Source organism: Dermacentor variabilis, chromosome 4, assembly GCF_050947875.1.
Source record: "Dermacentor variabilis isolate Ectoservices chromosome 4, ASM5094787v1, whole genome shotgun sequence".
Lineage (NCBI taxonomy): Eukaryota > Metazoa > Arthropoda > Arachnida > Ixodida > Ixodidae > Dermacentor > Dermacentor variabilis.
Window position 1 is genome coordinate 56,293,750 of NC_134571.1, and position 20,118 is coordinate 56,313,867.

Consider the following 20,118-nt stretch of genomic DNA (forward strand, 5'->3'; position numbering starts at 1 on the left):
AACTGCACAATACCGGCGCTATAGAAACACGCCGACTTTTCTATGGTTCCTAAACCGAACAAACCCATCACAATAGAAAAGCTTCAACCCATCTCACTGACGTCGTTCGCCGGAAAGCTTTGCGAACAAATGGTTCACGATCGATACTTTCCCTACTTGGAAGGTATTATGTTTAGGACCAAAAGGTCCCAAACACTATGCATGAATTGCGACCACACTTGTATATACTGTAGACATCCTTCTACAGATCAAAGAATGCGTTATTGACAACCTCAATGCTACTCAACAGAGTGCTATTCTAGCCCTTGACGCTAAAGGCACCTTCGACAACGAGCCACACGAGGCCGTATTGACAAACCTGCAAGACAGGAACTGCGGGCAAAGGGTCTATAGCTACGTCAGAGACTTCCTCGCTAACCAAACAGCAACCGTAGGCCCTGAAAGATAGCGCAGTGACAGCTTTGCAGTCTCCAAGAAGGGTACTGCTCATAGGTCAATGTAATCTCTAATACTTTTCAACATTGTAATAATGAAACTATCTCGCAGACTGTGCGATCTCGCCGGACTCGATCATTCTATTTACGCAGACGATATTACATTCTGGGTCACAGGAGGCTCTACGGGGGCCCAACAAGACGCCTTACAGGAGGGCGTTGATCGGACGGAGATTGTGCAGCCTCTCCTGTGTGCGAGAAAAATCAGAACTGCTTGTGCTGCACCAAAGGCCAAGAGGTCAACCAGCACCTTCGGCGCCCAACCCTGAAGTCAAGCTTAATGGCACCGTCATGCCACTGGTTGATACTCTGCGCGTACTGGGGCCAGTTTTCATAAAGGACGGAGTGGACTCCGCAATCCTGCAGAGGCTTCAAAGCACCACAACTCAGGATGCACATCTGGTGAAATGAGTAGCGAGCAAACGACGTGTGCTCAAGCAAAAAGACGCGCTAAAGCTAACACAAGCCCTAGGCACCAGCCGCACCATCTACGGCACTCCGTATTTGGGACTTTAAGAACACGTAAAAGAAGAAGGTGAACATTTTTATACGCCAGGTGCATAAACTTCTGGCCAATCCCCCAGAGTGGGTATGTGCCAGTAGATAACAAGGATCTACACCTACATCTACATCTACGACTTGCGCTGGCGCTCCAGGCAAGGAGGGAGGTAGAAAAAGAGGAAGGAAAGGTAGGGACATCAACCAGACGAACGTCCAATTTGCTGCCCTACACGGCGAAAGAGGTTTAAGTAATGAAAAGAAAGAAAGGAAATTCAGGAAAGAATTACTATCATTGCGAACGTGCTACCGGGAAGGTCCTCAACAGAGAAGCTGCTCCAACTAGGTGCACATAACACCTGGAAGGAGTTAGTGGAAGTTAAAAAAGTCAGCTAAATCGAGCGACTCAAGCTAACGGAACTTGATAGAGCCACCTTACGCCTAATTGGATGCAAAGAACGGTTGAAGCGATGCAACGCACGCAAAGGCATACCGAGCAAAGTGAACAGCCGAGGGCCACAGTATCCCGGATTAAGGAAACCACCCACCTGTAGGCGACATACGCAAGATCGCCGGCTTTTCATTTCTAATAAGGTTTACTTAATCATCAACATTGTAGAATATTTTACAACAGCGTACAACCAGTTCCCGCGTACGTTCAAACGAAACGCTCCGGTCACTCTTTTATTCTGAAGCGTCAGTACGCAAAGATCAACTATCGCACAGCGAGGTTAGACGTGCCATTTGTTATTACTAGCTTGTCGTGAACATAAAAATAGACAACCTGTGCGTTTCCAGGGAAGTTTCTTTCTTGCAAGATTGTTGCGCCTTTTCCCAATGTCGCGGTGCCTGTGCAAGCAGTAGTTGTCTAAGTTGTTCTAGTTGCACTTTAGCGACGAAAATAAAAAAAAAACTTTGTTTACGAGGTTTCGGCCAAGCTCCATCGCAATAGAAGACCACCACAGACTAGTCTGCTGGAAGTTCGTTATTCGGGCAACTGAACTCCTGCACCTAAGGGGCTGTCCGTCTAGGTAATCCCGGTACTCCTGTGCGAGATTACTGTCAGGATTCTGATCACATCTTGGCAGTGAAATGTTTGCCAAGATAGTTTATTTTCAGCCTGTCTGCTGCATTCCGGAAGTATGGAAGCTCAAGGGTGCATAAGCAACTCCACATAAAGAAAACCTCTCTGGTTCTCTTCGATTCTGCTGAATGGAAAATATTGCAACAAGTTTGGTTCTTTCCTGTGTTGCTGGAAAAAAAACGAGAAGATTGTTTGGTCTGAAACGAGAAGTGGTAGATGTCCGGTAAAATGCGTTATATTCGAGTACAGTGGAACGAACAGAAAACCAGTATTCTACGAAAGCGAATACTAGTACGTGTGCTATTTTTTTCCAACTATTTTTTTCGCTAGTCAGTTACACGTGTGCTAGCACACACGTAGAACAAGTAGCGGTGCAATAGTTGTGGTTTCGCATCGCTGCAGAGAAGATACAGATATTCTTGGTTTTGAAAAACACACATCACAGCTCTCGTACCGTGTTTTTCTTGTTTTTATACCTATTAGGAAGTTCCGAGCCTTTGTATCATTTTTCTTTGTTAGCAATGATATTATTTTTCGACTGCATGAAGGCTGATGCGTTTATTTTTGTTTGTATGCTTTTGCCGGTACGGCAATATCCGCATTCGCTTAGCAGTAGTGAATGGTTCGAGGTATTTTGTTGATCACTCACTCACTCACTCACTCACTCACTCACTCACTCACTCACTCACTCACTCACTCACTCACTCACTCACTCACTCACTCACTCACTCACTCACTCACTCACTCACTCACTCAATCAATCAATCAATCAATCAATCAATCAATCAATCAATCAATCAATCAATCAATCAGTCAATCAATCAATCAATCAATCAATCAAATGCTCGTTATCTACTCATACAGATATATGATCAAAAGCTCTACGAGTTCTGGTTTAAGTGCTACTATGCAGGAATTTCACATAGTAGAATCAAGCTCTTTTAGGACGAGTACCCAAATGGCGGGGATTTCCAATATCATAAGTGTCTTTCTTTCTTTTGTGCTTTTTCATTTTTTATTAGAGATTGAAAATGGCATTCCTTCAGTATCTGTGTCGTGTTTGGCGATGGCTTTGAGTTTTATCCCTTTTCAGATTTCTTCTTTGTCAAAAGCTGGATGTTTCATTGAGCGGTGTTAAAAGATCTCGTCCAAATATAGTCGAGCGTGTATAAGTAGTTGCGAAACAGGATGAACGGGATATGCAATGATCCGCTGCGGGAACAGAAGGTGAGAGAAGAAAGTGAAACACAGAGAAATAGGGTCTAGCGTGGGCTTGCGTAGGGGGTAGATTTCCATAGATACAAACCACGGAAGCTCAAACAGGTACGAAATAAAGAAATTATTTTATTCGAGATCTTCTACACCTACGAAAGTTAAAGCCTTATTCCTATTTCAAGGGCTAGTTTCCGAAACCGCAGAGCAGCCTCCGCCGTTATAAAACAGTGTTCTTCAGGTACGCAAAAACCATTAGATAGCGTTCTAAAATTGTTCGGGACAGTTACCGTGACTGAAGTTTTTTAGCGCACGAGAAGGGACGAAAGACAGTGGCGAGACGAGGACACAGCGTGTCCTCGTCTCGCCACTGTCTAAGCGTCACATTTAAGCGTTACGCTCTTTCAAGTTACCGTGACGCTTAAATCAGTATCAGTTCCAGGATACCTTTTTTGTTAAAACTCTCGGTCGATCAATTTCTGGATCGTTAATGGCATCAGTCGTATATGGTCATATTCTAAGCTTCAATAACAATCAATAATGTTAGTGTTCGATGTACTTCTACTTGCAAAGCAACGCTTTAGTGATCTACCATGCATATAGAAATACTATATTTCGGGCTTTTTATCCTTTGGACGTATATGGCAATGACGTTTTTTCAGGAAGCACTACACTGTGGCGCAGAGTTGCTGTTTTTTTTATTGTGTATAGAAAGCTCCCTGTATTGTTTTCTCTACGGAGAGAACGTTCGCGGCGTTCTTCTACAAATATTCCTCCTCCTTACCCTCTCCTTTACAACCCATTCTTCCCGAAATAAAAGAAAACAGAAAAAGGAAGACGAAAAATAAACCAAGAAAGCTGCCTCGCCTTTTGCTGAGGCCTATTTCGATCTCACGAAATTATGTTTGCCTTTAATAAAAACGGCTGACACTATATAACGTTTGTTTTCTCTGTAATATATGTTGTACTTCGAGCAAGAGCCACACGCGACAGCCGCAGTATAACGATATTCACAAACAATGCCATGAAATCTCAAATTGTGGCGATTGCTTCACGAGGCACATTATAGTTTCATACGAACTCATCGGGGAAGTGTTTTTGAAGACTGCTTTCCGATTTGGAAACAATCATTGCAAAACTGAGGAGTTATTTTTACAGGTGAGAATATGCTTAGCTGGTACGTGAGGCGCGGACCAAATGCAATACGAAATGGGGCTGTATTCTTGACTATATTCAGCCCTGACCGCAATTCCCGTAAGGCCGTTTCAATTCATGGTTTAATCAAACATATCAATTTCGGGCCTAAGTAATTACTGCACCTATGCATATGACCAAGTTTCAACGTCATGGAAACTTGAGAACTTGATTGCCTTTTCCTGTATATGCTATTTAAGTCACATTTTTGAATATCCCTTTATGCTACCCTTATTACCTCGCCAATGTGGCAGCCAAAAACACTTAATGCTAAAGAGAATATAAACAATTAATGTTTTTCTTCGTTATGACGTTCTGCAGCGATTGTTCTATGTTTTATTTAACGACGTCGCTGTGGTACTCAAGTAGGCAGGACATCTGAAACACAATAAACACACCATCGAGTCTTGCTGTGGAACTGGGTTTGTAGAATGAGTACGCGGTGCATGTTAAATTGTACCACTCTAAATTTAAGAATAATAGTTTAATGAATAAAAAAAGAGAAATCTGTGATAAGTCATTATAATTAAATCCACGCGTAATAGCGCAAATGATTGTAACATTTGGGGGACTTTTTTTCCTCGTAAAAGTGGCTTTAGAGGATGTGTCCCCTGAATTTGAATCATCGTGAAGTTTGAGGAAGAACATGCTTCGCTGTCGTGTAGCACCTGCGATATTCTTGTTGAATTTGCTTGTTAAATAGTTTTGCTGTCAGCTCTATACTGCGTGGCACGAAGCTGCGTATACCTCCACAATTACTTCAGACCTTTAAAGGGACTGACAACGGGCCAGAATGTGTTGGGAGACGTTGATGGAAATGAAATGACCATGACTTATAGTGATAGAATGCAGCACGCTGTTCGGTATTTAAGTAGGAAATGTAATTTTAAATTGGCAAAAAAAGTCAGAAAAACCAGTAAGTGGCGAAGCCTGACGCTGGAATCTTGATACTTCGAAATGTAGGCCAGAGATTACTGTACGTAAGTCGACTGCCATTAGGTGCAGTACAATTGTTGCTTAATATTGCAGATAGCATATTATTAGTCACTTGAGCTTTATTCTATGCGTATTACGAAGTAAAGAAAGTCCACGCTAACAAGCGGCGCCCGCGTCGTCCCACATGCATGGCGACACACATGCTGTTGTAAGCGCGCGAGTATAGCACGAGTTTGCAAGTACCCAGAGTTTTATGATCTCCCTGTGATACAACATGCCATCGACGAGTTGTGCCGTAAATGGGTTCGTTTTTACCTTCGTGTCGTTTTTTACACTGTAGCGACGTCGAGCTCTCCACCGACCGTCGGCAGAACGTCGGCGTCGGTACAGTCTGACAGGTGCGCCGACACAAAGGAAGAAACGCTGTTGCCGACAGCCGGAATGCCGAAATCGGCGTCGGGTCGGCCTAGTGTGAGTGAGCATTTACCAATCGGCATTCTCCAGGTTCGCGGCTTGTGGCGGGGACGCCGGTCTATCGTGCAAGTCGGATTCGTCGCTTCTCCTGCCGCTTTCGTCCATCGAAGCATGACGTTCGAGTGCTGCTTCGTAAAGATCTAAATTCTGAGCACGCATGTGAGGTAAAATCCTTTGTTCCACCGCGTATCACGTGAGAGAGAGAGAGAGAGCCCTTTAATGAAAGGCAGAGATTTTAGCCGGCTTATAGACATCACTGACATGCTACCCGGCGTGGGGAAGAAAATTGGGGAGAGAAAGGCGTATCACGTGTAAAAGCGTCGCTTCGTTTTCGATGGGCTTGGTTTCATTTTGACTAGTACCAAAGCAGTTGGACAGGAAACCGCAGAAACGTGTAACTATTATCGCAGAAATACCTTAACACTTTCGAAAACATGAATCGCAGGAAAATCGACCTGACAAAAAAAAAATAATACTTTCTCACACCTAGGGCCGCACTTGTCATCTGCCCCCCCACTAGTGCCGGCCTATAATCCCAATCGCGTTCACCTACCACAGTTTTCAGCATGCTTCCAGTGAACGACTTCATCCTCACTGCAGATAGAAAAAAATTCTGATAAAAGAATGTTCCACGGCCTTTTTGACGTTATTACTTCATGATTAGATGCTCTGGCCGGAAAGCTTTCCATTGCACTAAAAAAAAAAATGGGTACCATGAAAATTGGTTGTCAGTCCCTTTAAGTCACTTAAGTCAGTTAAAAACGGCCGAAAATACAATAATCTTGAAATTTTCACCGTCAGAAATGGCAGCGATGGAGAGCGGAAGGTCATTCCAGTCGACACTAGTCTATGGAATAAAATAATGATGCCACATTTTCGTTCTAAAAAATGGAACAACTTCAAACATTTGATCGGAGCGGGATGAAATGTACGAAGGGCGAACAATAAAGATGATCGTTTAATAGTGCGTTATGGTGATACATTTTGTGGACAAGACATCGTGTGAAACATATACGGCGCAAGGAAAGGTCCGGTAAGGCAAGTGCGTTTTTCATGGAAGTAATGCTGGCATAACGGGAATAGTTAGATAAGATGAAACGACTTGCCCGCGCGATTTTGGACGGATTCTAGTGTGTTTATCTGTGTGATATGATAGGGATACCATACTGTGGATGCACATTCTAGCTTTGGCCGCACTAATGTTTTGTAGAGGTCACCTTTATTGGCAGAGGTGCGACAGAGAAATTTCGACGCAAGTATCCAAGAACCCGGTGGGTGTTATTAGTGAAGTGTTCGATCTGTATATGTCATGATGAGTTATCGGAAATATGAACGCCTAGGTATTTGGACGATTTGACGGATTGAAGGGAAGTGTCGTGAAGTACGTAAATAAGCATGTTGTCAGTGTTGTTCGTGCGACGCAATACATGCATTGTTTTACATTTATTAACGTTTAGTCGCATGAACGACTTATCGCCCCAGTGGGATATACTTGTGAGATCGTCTTCAAGTTTAGCAGAATCAGTATGGTTAGTTATCTTGCAATAAATGACGCAGTCATCTGCGAAAAATCTGATATGTATAAATGGGAAATGCATTTAGGAAGGTCGTCAATGTATATCAGGACTAGGAGAGGTCCTAGTAGAGATCCCTGGATACACCCGATGTTACCGAAGTGTGATAGGAGGAGCAGTCGTTAGCAGAAACGTCCTGGTTCGATTAGATAGGAAGCTTTTAATCCAGTTTAGTACATTAGAGTCAATGCTAAGCATGCTAAGTTTAAGAATCAAAAGGTCATGTGAAACAGTGTCGAAACTTTCGCATAGTCCAAGAACACGCAGTCTACATCGAAGCACGTGTCTGTATGGATAAACAGGTCATTAGTAAAACATATCAGTTGTGTTTCGCATGGAAATGTTTTCCTGAAACCATGTTGTTCAGCCGTAAAGAAGATATTATACTCAAGAAAATCGATCAGATGAGAATGTATAATATGCTCCAATATTTTACATGGTGTCCTTGTGAGTGATATAGGACGATAGCTGTCGGGATAATGTGTGTTACCTGATTTAAGGACTGGAACAACCTTGCCAACCCTCCAATCGCTTGGAAGTACCGAGGAACCTAGACACTGGGAAAAGAGCATTGAAAGCATGATGGAATATTATGGCTCAGTAATATTCATCATTTTACAATTGATTGACTCTCCACCTGATGGAGAAGATATTTTCAGGTTTTCAAACAACTTTTGTATGCTGACCCAGTCTTTAGTAATGGAATTGATTGGTAAATAGGAGGAATTGGCTACGTACGGTAGGGTAGCCGGAGCACATTTGTGGAGAATGGAAGCAAATACATAATTTAAAACGGAACAGCACCGGTTTAGAGGGATCGTGACATTCTCAGAATGGGCAAGTTCGATTTCTCTGCTTTCTTTGACATCAACAATATTTCAGAATTTACGTGGATTATATTGCAGCAGTGATGGAAGGGTGTTATCGAAAAAAAAAATAGTTTTGTGCATTTATAGTAGCGATAGCGTATTCAGTGTGAATGTGATGGTATGCTGCCTAGCGTTCGGAAAGGTTAGTTGCTTTGGCGCGTTGAAAAATATGCTTCTTTTTGTTGCGTAGGCGGCGTAGAATTCCGCTAAACCATGGTGAGACAGGATTCGAAACGATCTTTCTTTCAGGCACATAGCGATCTATTAGTGTTAGCAGTTTGTACAATTGTCTTGTACAATGACCAGTTCTCCTCAACGGTACGTTCAGAAAACCTTAGTGTGCCGTCAGTAATGAAAGATTCCACTTCAGTTGTAAAGGAGGCGGTATCGGCCACATTGTAATCACATACATTTTTGACGACTTTCTTGGAGCGAATCTTCTTCTTGAGGGTCAAGTGAAGAAGCGAGTGGTCACTGAATCGCTTAAGGCGTGTTGGAGGAATGACCAAATCGGGAGCTGTTGTAAAACAGAGAGCTAAAGTATTAGACGAAGTGCTGATAGTGCATGTCTGTTCATGGATCAGCCGGGTTAGACTGATATCGGCGCAGATGTCTAAAAAATGGGCGCACTCGGTAGATGACTGCTTAAGAGAAGGAACACCATTTTTCCACACTATGTTTGGAAAATTAAAATCACCTAGTAAAAATAAATGGGATTTCGGGTATCGAACAACTAGTTTGTTGAGTAGGTCACGGAGGTCAGTGCAGAAAGTAATAGGTGAGGATGGGGACCTAGAACACGCGCAAAAGATAAGGTCGTCAGTAGGAAAATCTACATGAGTGCAAACTATTTCTACTGGCTAGTCAATGGAGATAGTGAAGGAATTGATAGCAGAGTTCACGGCAATCAGTTCACCTATGCCTGTAAGGAAATCGCGATCGTATCTGTGAAAGTTTTTTTTTCACACTTTAGTATCTCACTATTTTATATTTTTGCTGAGAGTCATGTTTCGGTGAGCACAACCATATCAGCTGTGAACATGCGCCAATATGTGATGACAGTGATGTACGTTTGTTATTGATACTCAGGACAAATCGTGAAAAGAAGTTATATGCAGTTTGTTTGCTTTCGAACATTAGATAGCTATGCTGCACTTCAATGTGAAGATTGTGAACCCGGCGGCCTGTTGTCTTTCCTTTTTTTGTTTGAGTAATCGCGACCCTAGCGGGTCCGATCTCGCATACTTGGTCTGTAGCTGCGCAGTACACGTAGCGCTTTGTACCTATGTCTTTGTACCTTTGTACCTATGTATACCTTTCTCTGCTATGTCGCAAAGGAAAAAAAAAAACGGACTGCTGGCCTTGCCAAAAGTCGTTTAGGGTTTTCTGCCATTTACCGGTGGCTTTGCAAAAATCTTAGCCGATTGAAATATCATCTGCTATAAACTATGCTTTTTGTGAAAGTATACTGTCTCTCATCTTAAAACACACACTCACACACACACACACACACAGATATATATATATATATATATATATATATATATATATATATATATATATATATATATATATATATATATATATATATATATATATATATATATATATATATGCTGCACACGTCATAACGGTGCGGTTTAACATGACACTAAGAATGATTATAAATACATTCGGTAAGCTGTCTAGGTCTCCCTTTGAAGAAAACCGGTGGCTTACGAAAAAACAAGGTAAAGAAAAAATTTCCCATTCTGGCTTATGCCAAGCTTACAATCCTCAGTCGCACACGATGATCTCCTTGAAAATTGACTATGGAAAAATTACGGTTTTATTACCTTACCGCGCAAAATATTTGTTCACGAAAGCAACTGGACCTTCGACCGGTTATGATAAGGTATGTGAGCAAACAATTTTCATTGGCATCGCATGGATGTTTTAACTCATTTTTGTTGGTTTACAGGATTGAGTTCTTAATATGTCGCACGCTCGCACAGAGTTTGTTTTTGTCACCGTACGCGAGAAAAAGTACTTTTTTAACCAGGTGCTATGGCCTGAACGTCCGTTTATGTGTAGACTAAAATCTGCATCATCGCTACAGAAGACAAATTTTTAGAAAATATATTTTTTTCAGAAGAATTCATTGGCGTGTTGTGATAATGCGCTTATATATAACGCGTACCCCGTCTGAACGTTACCTGTGCGATACGTATTCATCCATAACGATTTAAGGAGGATTCGACATTGCTTCCTGCGAGGCAATTCTGACTCAGTGCCGTTATATTCGTTGCTTCCTTTAAAATACGAACACATTATATACATTAACATTTATTGTTGGCGAAGAAGTTCGCATGGTAATCGCATCTTACAACTGATTTACTCCAGTGTAAAAGGCGATAATAAATGTGCATACATCTTTTTCCCAGGGAAACGTATCGTTGAAAGAGAGCGAATCCAGAAGGGGCACACAGGTAAGAGGATTGGAACGTTCAGCGTGCTTCCTTTGTTTCTTCACCTTTCAACACATATCCTCGGATAGTAGAGGTCTCCAGACGTTGTAAAACAGGAAAATGTCGGCAAACCAAGAGGAATGCGGATACACTATAAAAAAATTTTACACCCTTTGGGTTGTATTTTGTCACTAAACAATAATCGTCATCTGTCTTACCCGCATTCCCTTTCTTTATCGCTGCGAGCCCGGTACTTATTAGTCCCGAACTGCTTGCGCGTTGTAAGCTTAACACAGCATTCTCGACAGAAAAGTACCGAGCGCCGAGTTTTCAAGAGAGGAAACGCATGCAAGGCAGATGACGATTGTCCTTTCACGGCAAGGTAAGCCCCAAAGGGATTAAATTTCTTTTAAGGTGTACGTGTCGAAAGAAGCTTTACGTAGAAAGATTACAGTACAGGTAAACGTAAGTCTTCAATAACAACCTAAAAGTAAAATATAACAGGATATGTCTCGCGATTCAACAGGTGGCATCGTGCAATTTCTTCGCTTAAGTTTGTAGATCTGTGAACCAAATTTTGTTTAATATGAACGAAAGTAGCATGAAGCAAAGTTAGGTCGAGTTAGGTTAAAGAGATGCGTTTGTGTTACGTGTTTCTCCGGATTACAGGGCTTTTGTTGAAGCGAAACCCTCTTAATAAGCGAACTTATGTAACCAACCTGACACAATCTTACAGAAGAAGGGCGCATAGTAGCAGACTCAAGAGGTGCACGCATCATAAACGAATCTGTTTAACTTTACATTTAGAAAGTAATTATGCAATCATCTTAGTAATCATATTAAAGAGTCGAACTCTAGTGGCCATGCCACAGGATGACACGGCATCCGCTGAAAATTGGTGCGAACAATCGCCTATAGTTAAGTGAGCGTCAATGTGTCCACGCGGGTAGCATAATTTTGAACGGTTTATTATTTCTTGGTTATCGTGTGGAAACTTTTGTTCCCCTAATGTTTCAAGACATTTCTCCCTTATCAGCAGAGATGACAGCTACCCGCCCTTTACTTTCCTGTGGAGGCCTCCATCGTCTAGATCTTTTCCTGTTCTTTCTTTCTTTCTTTTTCCTTGCTTGTTTTATATGGGCTGTCAAACTTTAGCGCGTGCTGTCGTTCATTTGTCGCCCGTTGCTTCCAAAATGGCCTTTTTTTCCCTCTTTATGATTGCGTCTACAAATGATCAAATCAGAAGCGAAGCATTAAGTCGAGGCTAAAGTTACATTACAACAGGACAAATTACTTTACGCATACGAACTACGTCTGTGTTGATATCACCCTAGTTATCCAGACTTTTAGTTTGAAGTTCAATCTTTCGAGGGCTTATACATCACAGCTCAATGAAATCGAGACATACGACAGTATACACCACGAACACTCAAGAGGTTGCGAACACGTACGGACGAACGAGGATCCGGGCACCGAAAAGCCCCTCAGAGTCGTGCTCGGCTTACCGATGGGTATCCTGTCTGGAAGTCCCTTGGCGGTTTCCGCTTCCCGTCCCCGTAGCAGCAACGACAGCTCGGCGACCAACAGCGCGTAGTGGAACCAGCCACCGACGAGAATTCCGCTTCGCCTCAGGCACCACCACATTTCCGCGGGAGGGACGCGCGATTTCTATAGCGAAGCAACAGTCGCCGAGCGCTGGTGTTCTTGGCCTTTTTTCGTCGCCCCACGGATAGATGGGACTATGGTCTTCGCGACGGCGGCTGCACCAGAGAGCGTCGAAGAGGTCCTGCAAACTGCCTCGGCACCTCCGCGGCGCAGTTCGCGACTTCCCCCATCCTATCTAGGAAAATGGTGCCACATGTTGAGCCGGGTTAGTGGCGGGTCGTCGGCCGACTGCGCTTTCTATCGGCAGGGTCGGCGAGAAATCTTCATAAGTGCCCCAAGACACGCAATGCGGGCGTAAAACGAACGGAAATGAGTGCGAGGCAGATTGATGCCAACTGCGGACTACGAAAAACTGTCCCAGGCTATACTTGTGGCCCTCAGGTGACTGTAAGCTTCCTTTCTTCCCTAACAGATTAATGAAAAGGCGCACCTATGTTTCTTCTGCACAATATATCAGATATCAAGCGAACTACAAGGACGTCCAGAATTGGAAGAAAGCGGTGAAGACTTTCGAATTAGAGAACAAAGAAAAAGTCAGACAAAATAGGAAGCTGCACGCACGAAGGACAGAAATCGGCATCCGCCGAAGCTCACAATAAGAGCAGGCGCACGCACGCCCACGCGCGCGTGTCGTTCCGCCGGTTAAAGCGCTCCGGCCCACGTCGCTGCTCGCTAAGGCGACGGCGACAACGACGGCGGACTGTTGCACCGTCCGACGCGCCGGCGGGCTAAGCTAAGCTGTTCTCGCGCGCCCGCGCGAGGTGCGGTGCGCGCCGACGGAGCGCCTCCTCCGGCGACGCGCATTCTCTTCTTCCCGTTTTCCTTCCTCCTCGTCCTCCTGCACGGAGCATGCGCGCCGCATTCCTGTCCCGACGTCCCGCGCCTCGCTATCCCCACCCGCGGCTCCTGCGTCCCGACGCCGGCGTTGGAGCGCGCGCGCCTCTCTTTCCTTTACGAGCGCCTTCCCGCCCTTCCCCACGTGCCGTTGCTGCTCGCTCCCGCTCCTGCTGCTTGCACCTATACACCGCTGCTCCCGTGGATGCGGGAGCTCCTTCTCTTGCAGTGCGCGCGAGTGTGCCGCGGCTGTTAGCATTATCTCTCGCGGAAGCTGCGCGCTGCGCTTTGGGGGGCCTCCGCTGTAGCTCGGCGTTCCTCCGTGTGTATTCCCACGTGCCGCCGGGCGGCGTTTGCGCAAAATGAGTTTATAGGCCGCACGCCGCAAGAAGCGGGAGCGAAGGGCTCGTTCAAAGAGCGCTGCTCTTTATCAGTCTGGGCTAGAGCTGCTGCCGCGTGGTCAATTTACTCACCTATCTCTCTGCACGCCACGCCGCATTTATTTCTTGTTCCCGGCCGTGCGCGTAACCTTGCGCCTGCCTTCCCGCGTTCCTTGTTTGGCGTCGGGATCGCGCAGACATATGGGACTCTCTCGGGGAAGAAAAATAAATGTAGCCTTTTAAAGCTTGCCAAGGGACACCCGAATGAATAATGAATGGTAAACGCTTCGTGTTGTTTGGAGTAAACACGGTTTCTTTTTCAGCTTTCGTTCCATGCAAAGTGTGCGAGGCGAAAAGAAACGGCCGCGCAACGTTAACGGTGTGCGCTGACTTGGTTAGCTATTCGTTCATGCAAGCTTAATACAAGCCGACATGTTAGCAGATAACAATGTTTGCATGGAAAAGCGAAGTATTGTGTTTTTGTGCAGGCAGTTTCCTCTTCTCAGTGTCATACCTAAGAAAGTGTGGTGTCGAACTTGTGGAGCAACCTTCAGGATTTTATTAATTTTCTCTGCAGCGACTTGTGCTGCATGGCATGAACCGATTTTTTTAATCGATGAAGATGTTAGTATGACAGCCACTAAATAAAAACTCCATCTTTGTGCTATCCATTTCTCGGACTATGCTTGACAGCTAACTGATCTTACTGTTGAAGACACTTAGTATTCCGGGCCCGTGTATCGCGTTTCGATCACATCGCGATAAAAAGCGCGAGTGCTTAAAAGTACCGAAACTCGTTAAGTTGCGTTGACCCGGAGTATTACTACAGTATTTTTGTTTAGGTGTGATCTTGAAGCAAAGGTAGGAATTCATGGGAAAGGGTGAACATAACAAGAATGAGAAACGCGCGAAATTCTTCGAAACAGCCGACATTTGCGCAGTGCTTTACTAGCTTGGGTCTCAGGAGTTTTCTGGAAGTGTAGGGGCTGACAGCTTCTTTAATTGTTCAGGCGTGCGGTTGACTGGATGCTGTGTTCGAAGCACATCGGATTGAAAACTTGCGGTAATATCTGGCCGCCTTTATGAAAGGATTTGATACAATATCAAGTCGACGCAGAACCTTTCAAACGATGATTACACAAGCCGATTCTTGAATTGCAAGTGTTTTCATTGGCCGCTGTCATAGGCCTACTTCTCGTGGCTCTGCATCTGGTGTTTACCGCCTATTGGTCTCAGCCTTCATGATGATGCCGTATAATATCTTTGTCCCTTTTAATCCCCTTCCACCAAAGCAAGGTACAAGAAAACTTCATTTAAGGACCGCCACCACAACTGGGAAGGCGACGTGTGACACAAAGAAGGCGCAGGTGTCAGTTCTACCAGTTCACAGATGTCGAGTGGGTGTTCGCCAATCATGGCGGCTGCTGGCGCAATCGCTCTTTTCAAGATCAGCAATCTCCACTGCTGTAGCATTGCCAGAGTGGCTGAGAGTAGAATCCTAGACGCCAATTTCTTGGCCGTAAATCCGAATCCGCGTGGCCCAATGAGAATTTTTATTTACCTTGTAACTTTTTCGCAAATGACCGTGGATTTGAGTGATTTGAGTGATTTGATTTGAGCGGTGGACTCAACAATGACCAGGAGAGTAGAGCCTATAACAACTATAACTGAAAAACAAGCTAGAATACCTGGGAACAAGACGTGAGGCATCCAGACTTCTGATTGCAATCTCCCCTGAAGTCATTATCGTCCTGCTTTCACATGGCAAACCATCAGAAATGCCCCCATGACATGTTTAATCCCGGAAACATCACGCTGTATGTGACTTTGTTCGTTAAAAGCATGAGTGACTATAAGCTTGGAAATTCCGACGTGACGCTCCCTCCTTGTTTTGATCTTTGCATCATGTCGACGTTTCCATCATCTGTTCGTCTACAAATGTTTCGTCTGAGCTAGTTGGCTTGGGATTCTTGTACAGCACAGCCTAAAATAAATAACGGGAAGGACACGAAGAAAAGGAAGCAGTGTGACACATGACTGTCGTATTGTGTCGTGTCACCTCTTTCATGTCCTGTTTCATGATGTGTGCTAATTTCCTTGTTCGCTCAGTGATTAACGTTTTGTCTTCGTCTTCCTGCAAGCGTTTCGCCATGCCTAGAATTGCTCTCACGGAGTACCTTTGAGACCGTCTATATCAGGAGAGAGAGCGAGAAAGGAAATGACAGGGAGGTCAAGTCAAGTCAGATTTCTAGTTTTCCTATTACAAACATAGGAGTCCCCTATAACTGCCACTTTATACAAGCATCCGGTTTGCTCCCCTACCATGGCCATGGGTGGCGCTGGCTAACACTCCTCGGGTAAGGTCTTGTACACGCACATAAATACCCAAGGATGTGGAAGTGGGAACAGTCGCCACGGTAGTACAATCCGTAGTGCCACGAACGAGTAATGCGGAAGTTGTGCGTTCGGCTCCCGCCGGCGGAACGTATAGGTTTTGTTGCGCAAGCATCAAATGGCCCATTGAGCGGAAAAGCCGGCGCCTGTCGTCTGGACAAGAGAAAAAGGGCACCTAAATTCGCATTAGCTGCGACGCTCAAAAATACATAAGTGTTTTTTTCTGTACAACAATAAATCAGTTGAGAATCGAGCGCTGTCCTGTCTACTTCCTTTCCTATGTCCACGTCTCAGGTTCGCTTCAATCTAACTCAAATATGCCTCTGTTATCCGCACGTTCCTTGTCAGCGCAAGCTCATGCTTGCGTTCTAACTTCACCTCGGCAGGCGATGGCCTCGGTAAACCCTATGAAGAAATAAGTGTGTAAAAATCAGAATAAATTCGAGACGGAAAACGTTGGCGGTAGTGAATTTCGAGCCTACGAAATTCACTAAGGCACTCAGAAGCCGAGTGCCTTACCCACTGTGCTTAACCAGCGCCTCCTAGATAGCAGGCCTGTGCACTCTCCTTCAGGACATCGTGCTACTTGGACCGAAATTTCCATTGCCAAGCGCGGTGTGACGAAAGCAGTGAAGTCAAAATCATCGCAGTTTACTCAGAAGCGTCTCCATGAGATTCTACGGCAGTAGGGCGTGGTAGCATGCCGCCACGGATTGGAGGCCTGTCAAGCGTTTCAACGCGCTCGCTTGCACTCGAAGAGCTCATAACTGGAAGGATCGCTCAGCGGCGCTCAGTTGGACTTTAATACTTTCGCATTCACAACTCATAAGAATTGCTTAGGCGTCTTCAGATTTTTTCGTACACTTTCGTTTCCCTTGAGCTCGTCATTTCTACACTTCAAATAAAACTGAAAATTATTCTTTCCTATGCCTTCCCATCGTCGTCTCCGCCGTTGGGAGGCGGCTCTCAAAAGTTTGGAGTTGGAAGACCAGCTCTGGGCCATCCGGCCCAGAGATGCCGCCCGAGTCCAAGGACTTCGAGTCGCCACTTGAGGCCACCACAACAAAAACTGCCGGAGCATTATTTTTTAATGAAGTTCTTCTTCTTCTTCTTCTTACGCCTTCCTTGGCTTCATTAGTTTAGTCTTTGATTAGTTTAGTCTTTGAAGGCGGCACTACACCTGCAGCGGGACTCGAGCTTGGATACTGCGGCACATTCTGCGCTCATGGCAAAGCACCACCTGCACGTTACGCGCCGCGAAAGCGCTGCTGACGTTCTCGCGGGCCACGAGCCTTAACAAAACTTTGTAAATACCTTTATAGTGTATATGTGTGTGTGTGCGTGATTGTACGTGCTGTTTTAGTGTTTACCACTGTGTGCATCAGCATCACCCAGCACGTGGAGTCGTATGTGTGACGATCAGTCAGGCTAACATCTCCAGCAAATCATTAAACCTTCGATCTCTCTCTCTCTCTCTCTTTATTATTTGCTGGCTTCATATGGTTCTTCATACGGTTCTGGCTAATAAAAATCGGGCCCCTTTGTTCTCTTCTCCGAGTACACAAGATTCGTGTTACCATTCCACAATAGCGTGGCTACTCTTTCCCTGAGGATGTGCGGAGTGGAAGTCTAGCAGTAAATTCCAGCGCACAAGTGCCTATTTTTCTTGGATGGGAGAACAGATTTATACAAATCGCCTATGTTCTGCGCAAATTCAACGATAATTCGGAAGTTAGGAGCCGGCATGTTCACTGTTCAGGCATTGTCTCACTTTTCTTTTCACTGTGGTGATTTTAGCGGCTTGTCCACGCTATCGGCAAAAACTAGACCGAATAAGGAACACATAACAGTCATTCTTCTTCCTTAACAAGTCGCCCCGTCATCTAAGACGATCATTCTTTCTGTGATCGACGGCCGGCCCGTTGAAAGACGCAGCAACAGCCGCGAAAGAAAGAATGCGGGATCCGAAACAGACTCTTCACTCCTCCTTTCGCCCACTCCTCCTCTTGCTCCACCCCGTTCACTCCTAGCGCGGTTTTCGCTTTCGCTTTATGGACGGCTGGAAGCCGCAATCTGCGGCATGCGGGCAAAGTGCGGCTCGGCAGTTCAGGAAAAAGGGGACGGCGTACAAGGGGGAAAGGCCGGGCAACAACAGCCTCTCCCTGACCGCAGACAGCGGCGTGGCTCCCTTCGGTTCCCGCGTTGCGTCAAACCGGTGGCCGCGACGTGCGGGAGGCGAGACATCTTCGCCCCAATCCTCGCCCGCTTGGCCGAGCTTGAAAAGGAGCCGCCGAGCCGAAACCTCGACAGAGACCCGCGGCATCGAAGGCCGAAACCCCATTTTCCTATCCCCGCGCCCCCCCTTCCTGCCGCAACTCGCTCGCCTTTGTCTCGTGCATCGCACCGCTGGTCACCAACCATTCATACATCATCACCGCCGGCTCGCAGCGCCGAGGTCGTCGGCGTCATCGCCGGCGCTGCGGGTGGGGAACACCCCGCCGGGCTCCGGTTTCCTCATCGGTACCCTTGTCTGGCCCGTCTGCTGTGCGGTCGCCTCGGAGCGTTGTCCATCCGCACGGAGGCGTACATGGCTGGGCGCGTGCGACTCGAACCATCTTTGTCCGCTTCAGGGGCGCCGAGTCGAAATTAGTTTCGTTAATGCAATAGAGCGGTAATTTACACTGATTAGTCAAGTCCCAAGAAAACTGAGGAGCTGAGGTTACGAAGGAAAAGTGTGTGAGGCTTAACTGCCAAATCTGATGGTCCCCGAGAGAGGTCAGTAAAGATAATACAACGCTTCTCTTGTGACCCCATAAGCACGCCTATTAAGAGGAGGGTTATAATGAAAATATGTGAAGGTTCCAAGTGTATTATAGCGTAACATAAATAGAAATTGCATCCTTGCTTCCTTACTTGTGACAATATCACTTGATGATGGCTTTAAGGCAAGGGCCGAGACTCCGTTGAACGGAGACACCACCGTTATGTCGAGTGGGGCCCAGTTTGCGGCTGGTAACGAACTTCCGAAGCCATGACGCTGTTGTTTATCTGCGTGCGACTTTACACGTACGGGCGGAATAAATGAAGCATTGATAATTTTACAGCGAAGGTGTGACCCTCCCTTTTGTCGGCATTTTTCGTGTCAGCGTCCGTGGGTAAAAATGCGGGCCGATGCCGGACGTAGTACAATACCGGGCCGACTCGCGAGGAAGGTGAAGCCGGCTTCAAGCAATCAGCGAAGTGAAGCGAAACGCGCATACATTCTTTGTAATCGTGCATACAACATACAGAGCATCATTAGTTTCAATAAAGAACAATCACAAAACAAGCATCCGAACCACATAATTGATGATAAGGCGATGCTGATAACAATGTGGAGCACATAGCGCTCTCCGCATACGTTTCCCGGTAAAGATTACTGTGGCACAAGCTGCCGCGCGACGGCAGCTTTCGACGGGGGCAGTGATGTCACTAGCCTTTCGTCTATAAAAAGCCTATCAATTGATTTCATTGTTGTTGCAGCACCGCTATGTGTAGGTAGCGCATAGTTAGGTTTCCAGAGGAGCAGCACGAATACGAGGAGCGGCAAAGAGAAAAGAAAGCAATACCACCAGCGGTGGCATCCTGTCAAAATTACCATTACTCCTATTACTACCATTAGTCTAGATTACCATTACTACCATTACTCTGAAGCAATAAAGCATTGCATACCCCTCTCAGCAGGTGTAGTGGTGTAGCGGTCTTCAACAGCTTCGCTGACATCTACTTTCGCAGGGCCGGGATGGCGAGTCAATTTTTATTAAAATAAATGACTGCTCTCAACGTAATTTCGGTGAACGTTAAGTGCGAGGAAAGTGCAGTAAAGGTTGAGTTGTCAGTTTATATAATACTTAGGTGCAGTACGCAGGGCGTAGTTTGTTGTTTTAAATATATTATTTTATTTTATTTCGAATGCCCCCCCCCCCAGAAAAATTTTGTCAATTTATAGCGATTAAAGTCGCAGAACACAAGAAGGAGGCGGTCACTATAGTGTGCACACATCGTTTAACCGAAAAACAGAAGC

The 20,118-nt window shown here is 45.4% G+C and overlaps 1 protein-coding gene across 2 annotated transcripts in view; it reads right to left on the reverse strand.

Moving 5' to 3' along the window:
* The window catches only part of LOC142579190 (glutamate receptor 1-like), a 266,702-nt gene extending 253,490 nt beyond the window's left edge, over nucleotides 1–13,212 (reverse strand). For both annotated transcript variants that reach the window (XM_075689158.1, XM_075689159.1), the window contains exon 1: nucleotides 12,288–13,212. In XM_075689158.1, coding sequence (XP_075545273.1) covers nucleotides 12,288–12,426 — 139 coding nt within the window. In that variant the 5' untranslated portion in view covers nucleotides 12,427–13,212. The remainder of the gene's footprint in view (nucleotides 1–12,287) is intronic.
* Between the last annotated feature and the right edge of the window lie 6,906 nt (nucleotides 13,213–20,118).